General features: G+C 45.4%; 2 protein-coding genes across 2 annotated transcripts in view; both read right to left on the bottom strand.

The window, feature by feature from the left end:
• kiaa0586 (KIAA0586 ortholog) overlaps positions 1 to 15,000 on the bottom strand; it is a 30,709-nt gene that overhangs the window by 15,463 nt on the left and 246 nt on the right. Inside the window, exons 2-8 of the mRNA XM_034577029.1 lie at positions 14,816 to 15,000; positions 14,191 to 14,260; positions 13,551 to 13,752; positions 13,357 to 13,427; positions 12,963 to 13,041; positions 12,747 to 12,879; positions 10,817 to 10,937 (exon numbers count right to left, since the gene is read on the bottom strand). The exon at positions 14,816 to 15,000 is cut by the window's right edge and continues 14 nt beyond it. Coding sequence (XP_034432920.1) covers positions 10,817 to 10,937; positions 12,747 to 12,879; positions 12,963 to 13,041; positions 13,357 to 13,427; positions 13,551 to 13,752; positions 14,191 to 14,260; positions 14,816 to 15,000 — 861 coding nt within the window. The remainder of the gene's footprint in view (positions 1 to 10,816; positions 10,938 to 12,746; positions 12,880 to 12,962; positions 13,042 to 13,356; positions 13,428 to 13,550; positions 13,753 to 14,190; positions 14,261 to 14,815) is intronic.
• On the bottom strand, positions 4,909 to 7,380 carry irf2bpl (interferon regulatory factor 2 binding protein-like). The gene has a single exon (XM_034575786.1). It carries the CDS (start codon positions 7,041 to 7,043, stop codon positions 5,034 to 5,036), a length of 2,010 nt encoding a protein of 669 aa, XP_034431677.1. The 5' UTR covers positions 7,044 to 7,380; the 3' UTR covers positions 4,909 to 5,033.

Consider the following 15,000-nt stretch of genomic DNA (forward strand, 5'->3'; position numbering starts at 1 on the left):
CACGCTCCAGGTGTGTGTTGTTGCTCAAAGAGAAAAATCTGCAATGCAGCAAAAATCAAGAATCACTGAGAAGAACATGACCACAGATACTGTAATACTACCACTAATACTGTAATACTACCACAGATACTGTAATACTACCACTAATACTGTAATACTACCACTAATACTGTAATACTACCACAGATACTGTAATACTACCACTAATACTGTAATACTACCACTAATACTGTAATACTACCACAGATACTGTAATACTACCACTAATACTGTAATACTACCACTAATACTGTAATACTACCACAGATACTGTAATACTACCACTAATACTGTAATACTACCACAGATACTGTAATACTACCACTAATACTGTAATACTACCACTAATACTACCACAGATACTGTAATACTACCACAGATACTGTAATACTACCACAGATACTGTAACACTACCACTAATACTGTAATACTACCACTAATACTGTAATACTACCACTAATACTGTAATACTACCACAGATACTGTAATACTACCACTAATACTGTAATACTACCACAGATACTGTAACACTACCACAGATACTGTAACACTACCACAGATACTGTAATACTACCACAGATACTGTAATACTACCACTAATACTACCACAGATACTGTAACACTACCACTAATACTGTAATACTACCACTACCACTAATACTGTAATACTACCACAGATACTGTTATATTACCACAGATAGTGTAATACTACCACAGATACTGTAATACTACCACAGATACTGTAACACTACCACAGATATTGCAATACCACTACTGATACTGTAATACTACTACAGATATTGTGTGCTGTATGTGCAGTATATGCCTGCTGGATGTATTCTGGGTGCACACTCACACACACACACACACACACACACACACACACACACACACACACACACACACACACACACACACACACACACACACTGCAGTGAGTCTGTATGTGACATTGTTCTCCATCTACCCATCCTCCCTGTAACTCTGGTTTCCCTGGTAACCACCAGCCAATAACTGGCCTGCTGCTGCCTCCTCCGAGTCGTGACTCTTGAACCTGCAGTGACACACCAGCGCCCCCTGGAGGACGAACTCTGAGATGAGAGGCAGAGTCTTCATGGCTGATGGTTACCAACAATAACTACAGCGTTACAAATCTACAGATGTGGAGTCTTCCATGGGATGCTACTACTACTACACTTCTACTGGTAGCTACAACCCTACTAGTACTACTTGCTTCTAAGCTAGTACTAAGATTATTATTAGTACTACTAAGTACTACTATAACTGATGCTAGTGTCGGTAGCTACTACTGGCACGGCTAATACCAACAATAGTCCTAATACTAATACTTTGGCTTCAGCTGCTACTGGAAGAAAAGGCATTAATGCTAATACTACTACTGATAGTACTACACCTGCTGAAAATTGAAAAAATCTTATACTTCATGTCCAAATTTGTTGCGGTACAATCCCAGTTCCATCGGAGTACTCCCCTGATGAGTCAAGGCCACGTCTACAGAGCCGAATGTGTTTGTGGACGTTGTTGCAGCTTCTCTTCAAATTCTCTGATGTTTCTTCTCGTAAATGACAGGAAACCACGACTCCACTAGGATTTCAAAATAAAGTTCAGTCCTGTGTCTGGTCAGAAGGAAAAGTCAAATTCCACTGAAAAGGTTCATACCAATGAAATTTATTACAACTGACTCAGCTCCAAGGCACGTTACAAGATCAAATGTGTTTGTTTCATTTGTTTTATCCTTTTTATCAACTGACGGTACAGAAACAGAAAATACTAAAAAAGAAAAGGGCCTGTGTGTTCTAATGGTTCATTTTACGAATTCAAATTTTAGATGTGGAACAGAAAAACTGTAAAAACCTGAAGAGAAGATTTATTGCAGTAAGAAATTGTAAAAAAAGACAATGTTTAAAAAGAAAATTCACAAAAATGAATTAAATACCTTTTCAAAAATCAATAAAAAAAACAAAACAAATAGCTTAAAACTCCTATAAAAAATAAAAACGTATTTTTTACCAACATGATTGTATAAAATCAACTGATGGTGTGATGAGGAAGTCTGTGACTGAGAGCTGTCACTCTCTGAACCATCTGTTTAAACACAACATCACACCATCACTGTTCACACCTCCGTCACCTCCACCACAATGAAAACACTTCAACTCTTTTTCTGAAACATCCACATGTAGAATATTTATATGTTTCTCTCTGAACAAACCTGTACTGAATCCTTCTCTGCAGCTTCTCAGCCTGAAAACTTCTCTGTTCAAATCTGTCAGCGGAGGGACTTGAATTGTTTTGATAAATTGATATTAGCTTTTATAATAACAATAATAATAATAACTTTATTTGTATAGCACTTATCTAAACGAGGTTACAAAGTGCTTCACACAAAAGTCCATGGCAAAATTAAGAATAAATCAGTGGCCGAGAAGACTGGATGTCAATTAATCCAATTTATGATAATTTTCCACATAAAGTCTCTAGTAAAACTTATTTCATCTCACTATTTACTGAATGTCTTTGTGGTCTGGGGCTGCAACTAATGTTCATTTTTCAATTGTAAAACATTTACTCGATTGATCATTTATTCTGTAAAGTGTCAGAAAATAGTGAATCAGAGTCCAAGGTGACGTCTTCAGCTGTCAACAGTTCAGGATGAACGAAACCAGAACAGAAGCTGGAACCAGTTAATTTTTGCTTTAAATATGATTTTGGCGATTGATTATCTTTCTGTGTATTTCAGTTTCTCTCTAAAACAACATGAATCACCTGTTGCAGAGCTGCAGCCTCTGCTGATTTCTCGTGGGTGAAGAAACTGAACTTTCCAGAATCAAGGATTTCTTCCAAACCCTGAAAAAGCTTACTCTCTTTATAGACCAGGTGGGTTTGTGTTTTTGGACCATGGAAAAAGTCAAAAACATTTCCTGAAAATTTGGGGGATTTAGCAAACAATATTCACACATTACACTGTCCAGTTATATTCTGTAAATGCTCTTCACTTCATCTCAACTTTGAACCTGTGCTCATTACCTCCTTATAATCAAAGTTCTCTCAGGTCAGTCACAGATTCTGAGCATCATCAAACCAAACGCCTTCATGATTCCTGATGGACGACTGACAGGTTGACCTCCCTCATGTCTAAACGTTGCTTCAAGGCCTTTTCAACTCAGTCAGGGAATAATTCAGTTATTAAGTAATACAAGTTATAACTGTGGGGTAAATGACAAACTTCACAGTGAGCGAGTGGACGTGACGGACGTGAAACTGGAAGAACACAAATATCTCCTGCTGCTCTACAGGCTCCGCCCCTCGCCTCAATGCTCCCACATGTTCCTGTTGCTGTGAACGAGTCGGACCCGACAACCTGCTGCTGCTGCTTCACAAACACCAACTACACAACATGTCCAGAAACAACCTGCTGCTGCTGCTTCACAAACACCAACTACACAACATGTCCAGAAACAACCTGCTGCTGCTGCTTCACAAACACCAACTACACAACATGTCCAGAAACAACCTGCTGCTGCTGCTTCACAAACACCAACTACACAACATGTCCAGAAACAACCTGCTGCTGCTGCTTCACAAACACCAACTACACAACATGTCCAGAAACAACCTGCTGCTGCTGCTTCACAAACACCAACTACACAACATGTCCGGACACTGTTTTCCTGTGCTCATGTCTGAAACAGTTTTCTAGAGGAAACCCTGAGTCTCTCTACACTGATCCAATGAACAATGTCTTTAACGTGTTGATTCTCTTTCACGTGTGACGTCACTTGTCAACAAGTGATTTGATTTGAGTCGTTCTTTTTCTCCTTCTTTCATTTCTAACATCATTAGAGTTCCAGTACGATTAGAATCTCCTCCTCCACCTGCAGGAGCGGTCACCTCCACATTAAGAACATTTGAAAACTCAGACTTTTTGCTGTGCAGGAGGCTCAGAGTTTTTTTTTGTAGACTCCAGATGAAATATTTTCTCTAAACGTCAGATTAAACAGAGACACCCCCCCCCCCCCCCACCTTCTGACTCATCAGACCCAACAAGGACCCTCGCTGAGGTGGATTAACATCCAATAATCTGGCCCGTCCTGAGAAAGGACCCATGGGAAACAGAAATAAGGATTTATCAATGTGACCTTAAATCTTGGATGAGAAGAACGTAGAGCGATAATCAGCTTTACATTCTGAAGATAAATGAACTGGAGGAAGTTGTGTTCAGTTTTTAAAGAAATGCAGCCCTCTGCCGTAAATACAGGATAAGTCCTGGATGTTCTGGACCCCAGGGACCCAGCGGAGCCTCGGTGGTTCAAGCTCAGACCTGTGATTGATATTCTGGAGCTTTGGTCCTTATGAGTACAGGTTACATATGTTTCATGAAAACTAATGGACTTACTTGAGCTAATGTTTTAAATAATGCTTATTTCTGTTTGTTTTATTTTTTTCAGTCGGAAGCGATGTTGGAGAATTTATTTTAAATTATAGCACAGACACTGATAATGGATATTATTATTATTTTTATTATAATAAGTGGTAGATTATAAAATGATTATGTAGAAACTAATCAGGCAACCGCTGTGATAGTTGATTAAACCTTTCAATAACGTCCCAGCTTCTGTTTCCTTTTACAGAAACGGACGTTTTAAAACCAGATATTTGAAGACGTCACCTCTGACTTCCATTTTACAGACTAAAGATGTAAGAGCAGTTTAATTTCTGCAAACTGAATTCCTCCAGAGTGTGTTGAATAATGTGTCAGCTCACTCCGATGAATAAATCACACTGTTTCATCTCGTTATCTGCAGCCCTGTTCGTCCTGTGGTCCAACAGCTGCTTTACATCCAGTGTTTCCCTCCGTGACTCGTGTTGAGGCTCAGCCGCACTCACTGTGCTTCATGTGGGGTTTGCTCTGCAGTGGAAGCAGAGAGGAAGAGTTCAAAGTCTCCTCCTCCTCCTCCTCCTCCTCCTCCTCCTCAGGGGTCTCTCTCCTTCTTCACCTTCACGTCTCCGGCCAGGATGGTGGCTATCTCCCCCTGCATGAAGGCCCAGGGCACGTTGGAGCCGACCAGGGGGCACTTCTCCCCGCTGGGGCAGTACACCTCCCCGGAGGCTCCCTGGGCCTTGATGCTCTCTCTGGAGCAGGGGAAGCAGAACTTGTGGTTGGGGACGGAGGGACACTGCACGAAATGCGTGTCCTCTAACCGTTCGTGGCAGATCGTGCAGCACAGGGGCCCGCTGTTGGCCATGGGGGAGTCGGGCACGTTTTGAGCGTGCACCTGGTCCATGCCCCCCGCGGACTGAGAGGGCGCGGGCAGCCCGAGGTCTCCGTTGCGGGACGAGAGGCGCCTCTGTCCGGACACGGATGCGGGGGACACCGGGCTGCTGTTGTGTCTGGAGGAGGTGGTGGAGTGCACGGAGTCTCTGTCCTTGTTGGGGGACTGCGCGTTCCCGAGCGTGTCCGCGACCGACATGAGCGCGGCCATCGGGGACTGTCCGTTCTGCGGAGGAGCGGCGGGCTCCGGGGGAGTGGAGCGGCCGGAGAGGCCGGGGTGTCCCGGCCCGAGGGACGAAGCGGCCCCGGCGAAGGAGCCCGCAGCCATGGACAGTTTGAGGGCCTCGGTCTGGCTGTTGATCCACTGCTGCCTCTGCTGCTCCTCCAGCTTGAGCCCGGCCTCCGCTGAGTCCGGCTCCGGGGAGGCTTTCCTCTTCCGCACCGCGGCCCTGGAGCCGCTGTTCCCGCTGCCTGAAGCCACCGCTCGGCCGGACAGCACCAGGGAGGTGGGCAGGAGCGGGTAGCTGCCGTCGATGTAGGGCTGGGGGAGCATGTCTCCCCCCAAACCCTCCTTAAAAAACCGCAGGGACTCCGGTAATAAATCCCCGAGCAGCCGCCAGTCCCCGGAGCCGTGCTTCCTCTCGTACTCCAGGTATTTGAAGCCGGAGGACAAACCTCGGCCGAAGTCCTTCATGCAGTCCTGGTACATCTGCTTGGCCACCCCCGAGGCGCTGGAGAACACGTTCCCGGAGCCGCTCGGGTACTCGATGAAGATCCGCAGCTCGAAGTCCAAGCCGGGTTTGGACACCGCGTCGAAGGCGAACACTCTGCCGACCAGCCCGTGGTCTTTCTTGAAGCGGACGTCGAACGGGGTCGAGCCGGACAGAGTGAGCAGCGTGTCCCGCACCGGCTTCGGCTTGCTGGCCCACTCCTCCTGCCGGTTCCGGAGACTCTCACTCAGCTCGGCCAGAGCCTCCGCGTTCCGCTGCTTCTCCTTCAGCTCCCGCTCCTGGTCCGTGCTGGACACCGAGGCCGGTCGCTTCCCCCCCGGGTCAGACATCCCCACCTGTCCGGGCATGGAGACACTGCCCATGGAGCCCTGCGGGGCGCCTCTGCTCGCCATGCCGTGCGGGGCCGGTCCGTTCAGCAGGGTCTGGGGCAGCAGGTTCGGCGGCACAGTGATCTGTCCCGGTGCCGACCCCAGCCCCCCGTGGCTCCTGCCCCTCGAGTTCGGACTCTGTCGGTTAAGCTCGGGCGGTCCGTCATCCGGTTTGAACCCGTTCGGCCCTGGGAGACCGTTGGGCAGCCTGCTGCTGTGTCCGCTGTAGTCGAACCGAGCGCGGCTGTCCGCACCGAGCGAGTACCGGTCCAAACCGGGCTGCTGAGACTTCGTCGGTGCGTCCGCCTGGAGGTGGTGGTGGATGGGATGCCCCACCGGCTCCTTCCCGGTCAGTAGAACCGCCTGGCTCTTCGCCACGGCGGGCTGCTGCTGCGGGCCGCCGGCGGAGGACCTGCCCTCCTGGAAACCGTGAGCCCGCTTCAGGTGCCGGGCGGTCTCGATGACGAACTCGATCCGGTCCGCGCCCTCGTAGTTGACGCAGCCCCGGCACACGGGCTCGGTGAAGTCCCAGATCATGGCCCAGGGCATCCGGGGCAGGTCGCACAGATAACATGACTGTCTGCGGGACGAGGACACCTGCGGGGAGGACATCTTCCCTCTGCCCGTCTCCCTCCCTGCCTCGTCCGCGGAGCTGCTCACACCAGCTCGGTTCTTCCCGCAGACACGGAGAGATGTACCCGGAGAGGAGAGCAGGCAGGCGGCTGCAGTGACTCGTCAGCTCCGCTGGTTATTGTTCCTGCTGCTGCAGAGATGGAGGAGGAGGCTGCGGCTGTTCCCACAATGCATCACCCCCCCACACCCCCGCCCACACCCCCCAGCCAAGAATGCCACCTGGTGGAGTCAGTGACGTCACTGCCCTTCCCCCCACTGCTCCTCTCACTACCTCCCCACCACAGAACATTATATTAATCATATATATTAATAATAAATAACGTTAATTCATTATAAAGACGATCAGTGACTGTATATAAAGATGATCAGTGACTGTATATAAAGACGATCAGTGACTGTATATAAAGAGGATCAGTGACTGTATATAAAGAGGATCAGTGACTGTATATAAAGATGATCAGCGACTGTATATAAAGATGATCAGTGACTGTATATAAAGACCATCAGTGACTGTATATAAAGACCATCAGTGACTGTATATAAAGAGGATCAGTGACTGTATATAAAGAGGATCAGTGACTGTATATAAAGAGGATCAGTGACTGTATATAAAGATGATCAGTGACTGTATATAAAGAGGATCAGTGACTGTATATAAAGATGATCAGTGACTGTATATAAAGATGATCAGTGACTGTATATAAAGAGGATCAGTGACTGTATATAAAGATGATCAGTGACTGTATATAAAGAGGATCAGTGACTGTATATAAAGATGATCAGTGACTGTATATAAAGAGGATCAGTGACTGTATATAAAGATGATCAGTGACTGTATATAAAGAGGATCAGTGACTGTATATAAAGATGATCAGTGACTGTATATAAAGACCATCAGTGACTGTATATAAAGATGATCAGTGACTGTATATAAAGATGATCAGCGACTGTATATAAAGAGGATCAGCGACTGTATATAAAGACCATCAGTGACTGTATATAAAGACGATCAGTGACTGTATATAAAGAGGATCAGTGACTGTATATAAAGAGGATCAGCGACTGTATATAAAGAGGATCAGCGACTGTATATAAAGATGATCAGTGACTGTATATAAAGATGATCAGTGACTGTATATAAAGACCATCACTGACTGTATATAAAGAGGATCAGTGACTGTATATAAAGACCATCAGTGACTGTATATAAAGACCATCAGTGACTGTATATAAAGATGATCAGTGACTGTATATAAAGAGGATCAGTGACTGTATATAAAGAGGATCAGTGACTGTATATAAAGATGATCAGTGACTGTATATAAAGAGGATCAGTGACTGTATATAAAGAGGATCAGTGACTGTATATAAAGATGATCAGTGACTGTATACAAAGACCATCAGTGACTGTATATAAAGATGATCAGTGACTGTATATAAAGACCATCAGTGACTGTATATAAAGATGATCACTGACTGTATATAAAGACCATCAGTGACTGTATATAAAGACCATCAGTGACTGTATATAAAGATGATCAGTGACTGTATATAAAGATGATCAGTGACTGTATATAAAGATGATCAGTGACTGTATATAAAGATGATCAGTGACTGTATATAAAGACCATCAGTGACTGTATATAAAGACCATCAGTGACTGTATATAAAGAGGATCAGTGACTGTATATAAAGATGATCAGTGACTGTATATAAAGACCATCAGTGACTGTATATAAAGACCATCAGTGACTGTATATAAAGAGGATCAGTGACTGTATATAAAGAGGATCAGTGACTGTATATAAAGAGGATCAGTGACTGTATATAAAGATGATCACTGACTGTATATAAAGACGATCAGTGACTGTATATAAAGATGATCAGTGACTGTATATAAAGATGATCAGTGACTGTATATAAAGATGATCACTGACTGTATATAAAGAGGATCAGTGACTGTATATAAAGATGATCACTGACTGTATATAAAGATGATCAGTGACTGTATATAAAGATGATCACTGACTGTATATAAAGAGGATCACTGACTGTATATAAAGAGGATCAGTGACTGTATATAAAGAGGATCAGTGACTGTATATAAAGAGGATCAGTGACTGTATATAAAGATGATCAGTGACTGTATATAAAGAGGATCAGTGACTGTATATAAAGATGATCACTGACTGTATATAAAGAGGATCACTGACTGTATATAAAGATGATCAGTGACTGTATATAAAGACCATCAGTGACTGTATATAAAGATGATCAGTGACTGTATATAAAGAGGATCAGTGACTGTATATAAAGATGATCACTGACTGTATATAAAGATGATCAGTGACTGTATATAAAGATGATCAGTGACTGTATATAAAGGCGTCTTCACTTCCTCCCATTGTGTGAAAATGAACCTACATTTCCTTGTATATGAATATGTATATGAATATGAATATGAATATGAATATGAATATGTATATGAACGCTGCCGTCTTGCTGCGTGTCGTCCGTTTTTATTTATTTTATTTAAATAACAGTAAATTTCTGTTTGATTCAAACTAAAAACTGAATTGAGGTCGTTTTAATTGAAAATATCAGATACAACTTTATTGTACCTTCAGTGGACAACATGACACAGACCTGACCTCAGGCCTGTTTAAGGTGGAATGTAAATTAAGGTGGACTTGAGGGCTGCTGATGGTTCAGTCTGACATGAATGAAAGAACATCTGTATCTGTGTTGCTAGGCAGGTTTCACCCCCCCCCCCCGTGTTGTTTCCTCCTCTTTGTGTTTCTGCTGTATAATCTGAGCCCGTCTGTGAACAGGTAGTTTCCATCGACCTCCTGTTCGACCTTTTCAGGATTGTACTGACTGAAGAGTGACGGAAGCAACAACAAGCGTTTGGATTCATGTCGACAGCAGCACACAAAACATTCAACGTTTTTGAGATGGTTTTTTTAAGACACTATTTGTGCTGTTTAATGTTTGTTTCACATTATTGAAAATCTAATGAGATGTGATGTGATGTGTGCACATATATATTTATATGTATGTGTATATCCACATACACACATGACATCAATGTTAGCGGTCGACTAAACCTTATTGAACCAGCTGCACACACGCACGCACGCACGCACGCGCACACACACACACACACACACACACACACACACACACACACACACACACACACACACACACACACACACACACACACACACACACACACACACACACACACACACACACACACACACACACACACACACACGGTTCATCGTCTGTGTTGCCGTGGAAACGTGCCTGGTGCTGCAGGATGAGGGTGAGGCTGCTGAATATAGGATGAGCTGCAGCCTTGTTCGCCCCCGACTCTCCCTGAATGATTATGCGAATTGCATTATGACGAGTGACACACCTACTAATGGGGAGGCGGGGTCTACTACCTATACTGCAGCCGGCCACCAGGGGGATGATCCGATCAGTCAGAACATATCTCCTGTGTTAGCTCAGTCGTGATGTTTTCTTCAGACACGAGCTGTGTAAAACATCACGTAAACCAACGTGACTTAACCTGAACCCGAATGTTCGGATTCTGTTCTGAGGACGAGCTCAGAACGGAGCCGCTCACATAGACCTGGTGCAAATACAGCCGACACCGCTGAAGCTCAGTCTGCATAATTTATGTCTCTGTTAAACAAACCTGCCACTCAAACCCACACAAACAACCCCCATCCCCCCATCACCTGGTTTGCTCTGGCCTTCGGTCACAGCTGGGTGTTGCTATGGCAACTGGGTCGGTCTCCAAGGCAGTGGCAGCTCTGGTTGCCGGGGAGCTTTGCTGCTGGTTGCTGTGGGCGTTTGCTGTTGGAGAGAGGAGATAAGTGAGCGAGGCGGAGAGAGACGACTATAACGTGATGAACTTAAAACAGCTCACAAAGGTCAAAGGTCAGGGAGACCCCGCAGTTCATCCTCTGGGGAACCTCAATGATTACAGTAGCTGGACTGTAGCTGTGTCTCAATTCAGCGCTGCATGCTGCAGAGTATCTGTCTACGCAGCCGACGTCAGCTGCATCCTCCAACGGCCGCGTAGACGCCATGAGACGGTCTGTTCTTCTATTGTGTCAACAGCTTGTCTCGCCCTTACAGCGTCGCCTAGCAACAAAGCTATGGACGAAAACATTCTTCGGTTGATTAAAATGTTGAAAAGATATTTTTTTGTACTGTGAGCTGGTCGGTTGAGTTCTAACATTTAAAAATATATTCTCCTGACGTTTTGGCTGTGCTTTTTGCCGCCATTGCCTCTTTGGAAAACAGTTTGTCACGGAAGCACAATGAATCCTGGGATATGTTGCGCCGGGAAGGATCCACCTGGTGGAGCCTCCGTCACTCGGGGTGGAAGGACGCATGTGGAGGGGCCTTCAAACTGGGACAGTCTAGTAGCACCGCTGAGACGTAATTAGTCCACGAACGCAGCTTCTGAATTGAGACACAGCTTGTGCGTCTGAATGTGAAACTGGTATGAACTCCTCAAAATGAAGGGGTCAAAGGTCAAACAGTTTAACCTCTGAAATATATATATCAACAACATAAATAAAATAATAAAATCATGTCAACAACCCAGCACCTCTTCAATCATTCTCACACACACACACACACACAGTGTGTCAGCAGTGAATTCTGAACCGAGGTAATAAATAAACTCCTATTAAAAACAACCAGGTTACCATGACAACCCAGTCTTAAGCCCTGCAGGGCCCTGTGTGTGGAAGACACACACACACACACACACACACACACACACACACACACACACACACACACACACACACACACACACACACACACACACACACACACACACACACACACACACACACACACACACACACACACGTTCTGCTGCATCAGTCGCAGTCTGAGTAGAGGCGTTTCCATGGCAACAGGCTCCACTGTTCAGAGGCACACTGCTGCCCCCTTTTGGTCAAGACGACTCAGACACTTCCCCTCTCACTCTCCACAAGGCGCCTGAGCCCGATCCTGTTTTCACTTTACACACCAACACGTCATTGGATTCACCGGTGACTGTGGTCGGATCAGGAGGAGACGAGGTCCAGAAACTGTCAACACGGCGCACGACAAACAACCAAAGAACTGATCTGACGTCCAGAAGCACAGAACCATCGTCTATTTTCAGAAATGGAGACTGTGGGGAAATCGGATCACTGCTCAGAACTATCAACTGTCACCGTGACATCACCCGCTGGTCTGTGAGCTGCTGTTCGGAAGCCAGCGCCATCTTGGTTTTTCAAACTAGAAGTAACCATATTTGGAGGAGCGGGAGAACACGCCTACCTGCACCCATTGGACAGTACTAGCTGTCAATCACACTGTGGTATTCCCCCCCCCCCCAGTACATCCGGTGCTTTATGGTCTGTTTGACTCTAAATGATCATAATTCACTAAATGAACATCAGCTGTTTGAAGAAGACTTGAAACTAGAGACTGAGACAGAAACTCCTGAATGTTTCCTGACGTTATAAAGTGAGAAGTCACTTTCTATAGACTTCTATAGAAACTACCAGTGGAGTCGCCCCCTGCTGGTCAGAGGGAGAACACAGGTTTCAGGCAGCGGCCCGGGAGTCTACGTGTGTGTGTCTGTCTGTGTGTGTTTACCTGCAGTGTCCAGGTGTGTGACCTCCAGACGAGATGGGTTAGGGTTGGGACCAGAGACTGTGAGGTCAGAAGCTGTAGAGGTCATGGGGGCGTGGCCTGTCACTATCTTGAGGGCCGACTCCAGCAGCTGGCTCTGATTGGAGGAGAGGGGAGCCAATGAGCAGTCAGACAGCAGAGTGGCGAGTCAGCAGCACCTGAACAGGTGAGCGTGTTTACCTGCAGCTGTTGACTGTGCAGCGTCTCCTGGTGCTGCTGCGTCCGCTGGTTTAGGCCCCACCCCCTTTCCCCATCCTCCCTGATGACAGAGCAGACAGTGATGTCACAGTGATGTCACAGTGATGTCACAGTGATGTCACACAGTGCGTGGGATCAGGTTGAGTTTTACAAACTGAAATGATGATGTGATTGATCAGAAACAGTTCAAGTGTAAATGAGTCGACTTCTCGTCTGGAACCTTCAAACAGTTTCTCACAGTTTTGTGTGAATGTGATTTAAAGCACATGAACACAGATGAATTTTGGATGAATGGATGATGCAGCTCCATGGAGGACCTGGTTGTTCTGGGTTCTGATGGACGTGTTCCTCACAAATATAAAAAGACTAAATGTACCTGTCGGCCTGCAGCAGCCGCTGAACGCCGTCCGTCAGCTGACACACCCGGGCCTCCATATCTGACTGGGCCTGCACACACAGGGAGAAGATGATGGAAGTACTTCAGTAACTAACTGTACTGTAGTACTGACAGTAAACTGCAGTAGTGTAGTATATATACTGAATCAACAGCTGATCTGAGGTCAGATGTACCTTGATGAGAGGAGCAGTAGCTGCGACCGCTGCCGCTGCAGCGGCTGCTGCTGCGTTGGTGACGTCTCCCAGACGACCAGAGAACAGCTCCTCCTGAGTCCGGACCCCCGCAACACCAACTGCATCCTGGGAGCTGGTCTGGAGTGGCCCCGGGTTCAGCAGCTTCACTTTGACTTCCCTCCTGCGGGGGGCGCTGTGAGAGCTGAGCAGCACAGAGAACAAATAGACAGTTTAAACAGAGAAAATATTATATATACATATATATATCAAATGAAGTATAAATTATATAAATGGGTATTTTTAGCTAAATTGGCACAAGTTGAAATCACATAAACTCAGACTGATGTTTTCAGAGTAAAATACTTTATTAATTTTATATTTTTTAAACTTTATGTCACGTTTTCAGTTTCTCAATAAAATCAGAATACAAAGCTTTTAAATATATTAATATTGTTAATACTGTTTCTGATCATGATATCAATTTAATACTATTAATTTTCTATCAACATAATGAGTATTTTATCTAACTATAATAAGTGTAGCTGTGACCACAATCTCAGTTTGTGTTTTTACTGGATTCATAAAAATGCACCGAACTCCATTTAAACAGTGAAGACGTGCAGTGTTTGTTTATTCTCACCGTTGTTTCAGAGCTGCGAGTACGATTCCTCGACATCCGGGGGTGAAACGTGACGTCAGGAGGTCGTGACCTGAGGGAGAAGATGTCAGTGGAGTGTCTGAGGACACCAGTGTTTCCTGTCTGCTCAGGCTGATTACAAGTTGAGATTTGCTCAAAGGTTCCAGGGCAGGAGGACTCCAAACCCTCAAACATGTCTGACAATGTCTCTCTCTCACACACACACACACACACACACACACACACACACACACACACACACACACACACACACTTTCAGGCCTAGACGCTCAAATCGCCATCCATTAATCATCATCATAATAATATTCTGGTCGGATCACAACATTAGCTCAAGCTGAGCAGTACAATACTTCCACCTTGTGGACAAAAGTGGGAACTGAAGGAGCAATCAATCTATGAACTATCAATTACTATAATTGTGTGTGTACATACACATATATATATATATATATATATATGTATATATATATATATATATATATATATATGAACAGTACAACAACAGTACGGAGCGTTATTTTTGACGTCACATGTTAGATCATATCAACTTTAATTATTAATGTGTTTTCATTAATAGGGTTACCGGGGCTCTTACCGGAGCTCTTACCGGGCTGACCGTCCGCCGCTGCCCGCGGAGGAGCACCAGTGTCGGGACTCGGTCGGGTCTTTAGCAGCTTCTGGACGTTTATCTGGACCGATCCGGGTCCTGGTCCAGCTTCACGTCTCCAGTCCAGGTCCGGGAGGGGGGTCCTGGTGGAGCGGATCAGAGCGTCCCCGGTGTCCGAGCTGCAG

Source organism: Hippoglossus hippoglossus, chromosome 22 (assembly GCF_009819705.1).
Source record: "Hippoglossus hippoglossus isolate fHipHip1 chromosome 22, fHipHip1.pri, whole genome shotgun sequence".
In the NCBI taxonomy this organism is placed as follows: domain Eukaryota; kingdom Metazoa; phylum Chordata; class Actinopteri; order Pleuronectiformes; family Pleuronectidae; genus Hippoglossus; species Hippoglossus hippoglossus.

What these genes read in the sequence shown, in the direction of transcription:
- irf2bpl (XM_034575786.1), bottom strand. Translation starts at nt 7,043, where the DNA reads ATGTCCTCCCCGCAGGTGTCCTCGTCCCGCAGACAGTCATGTTATCTG.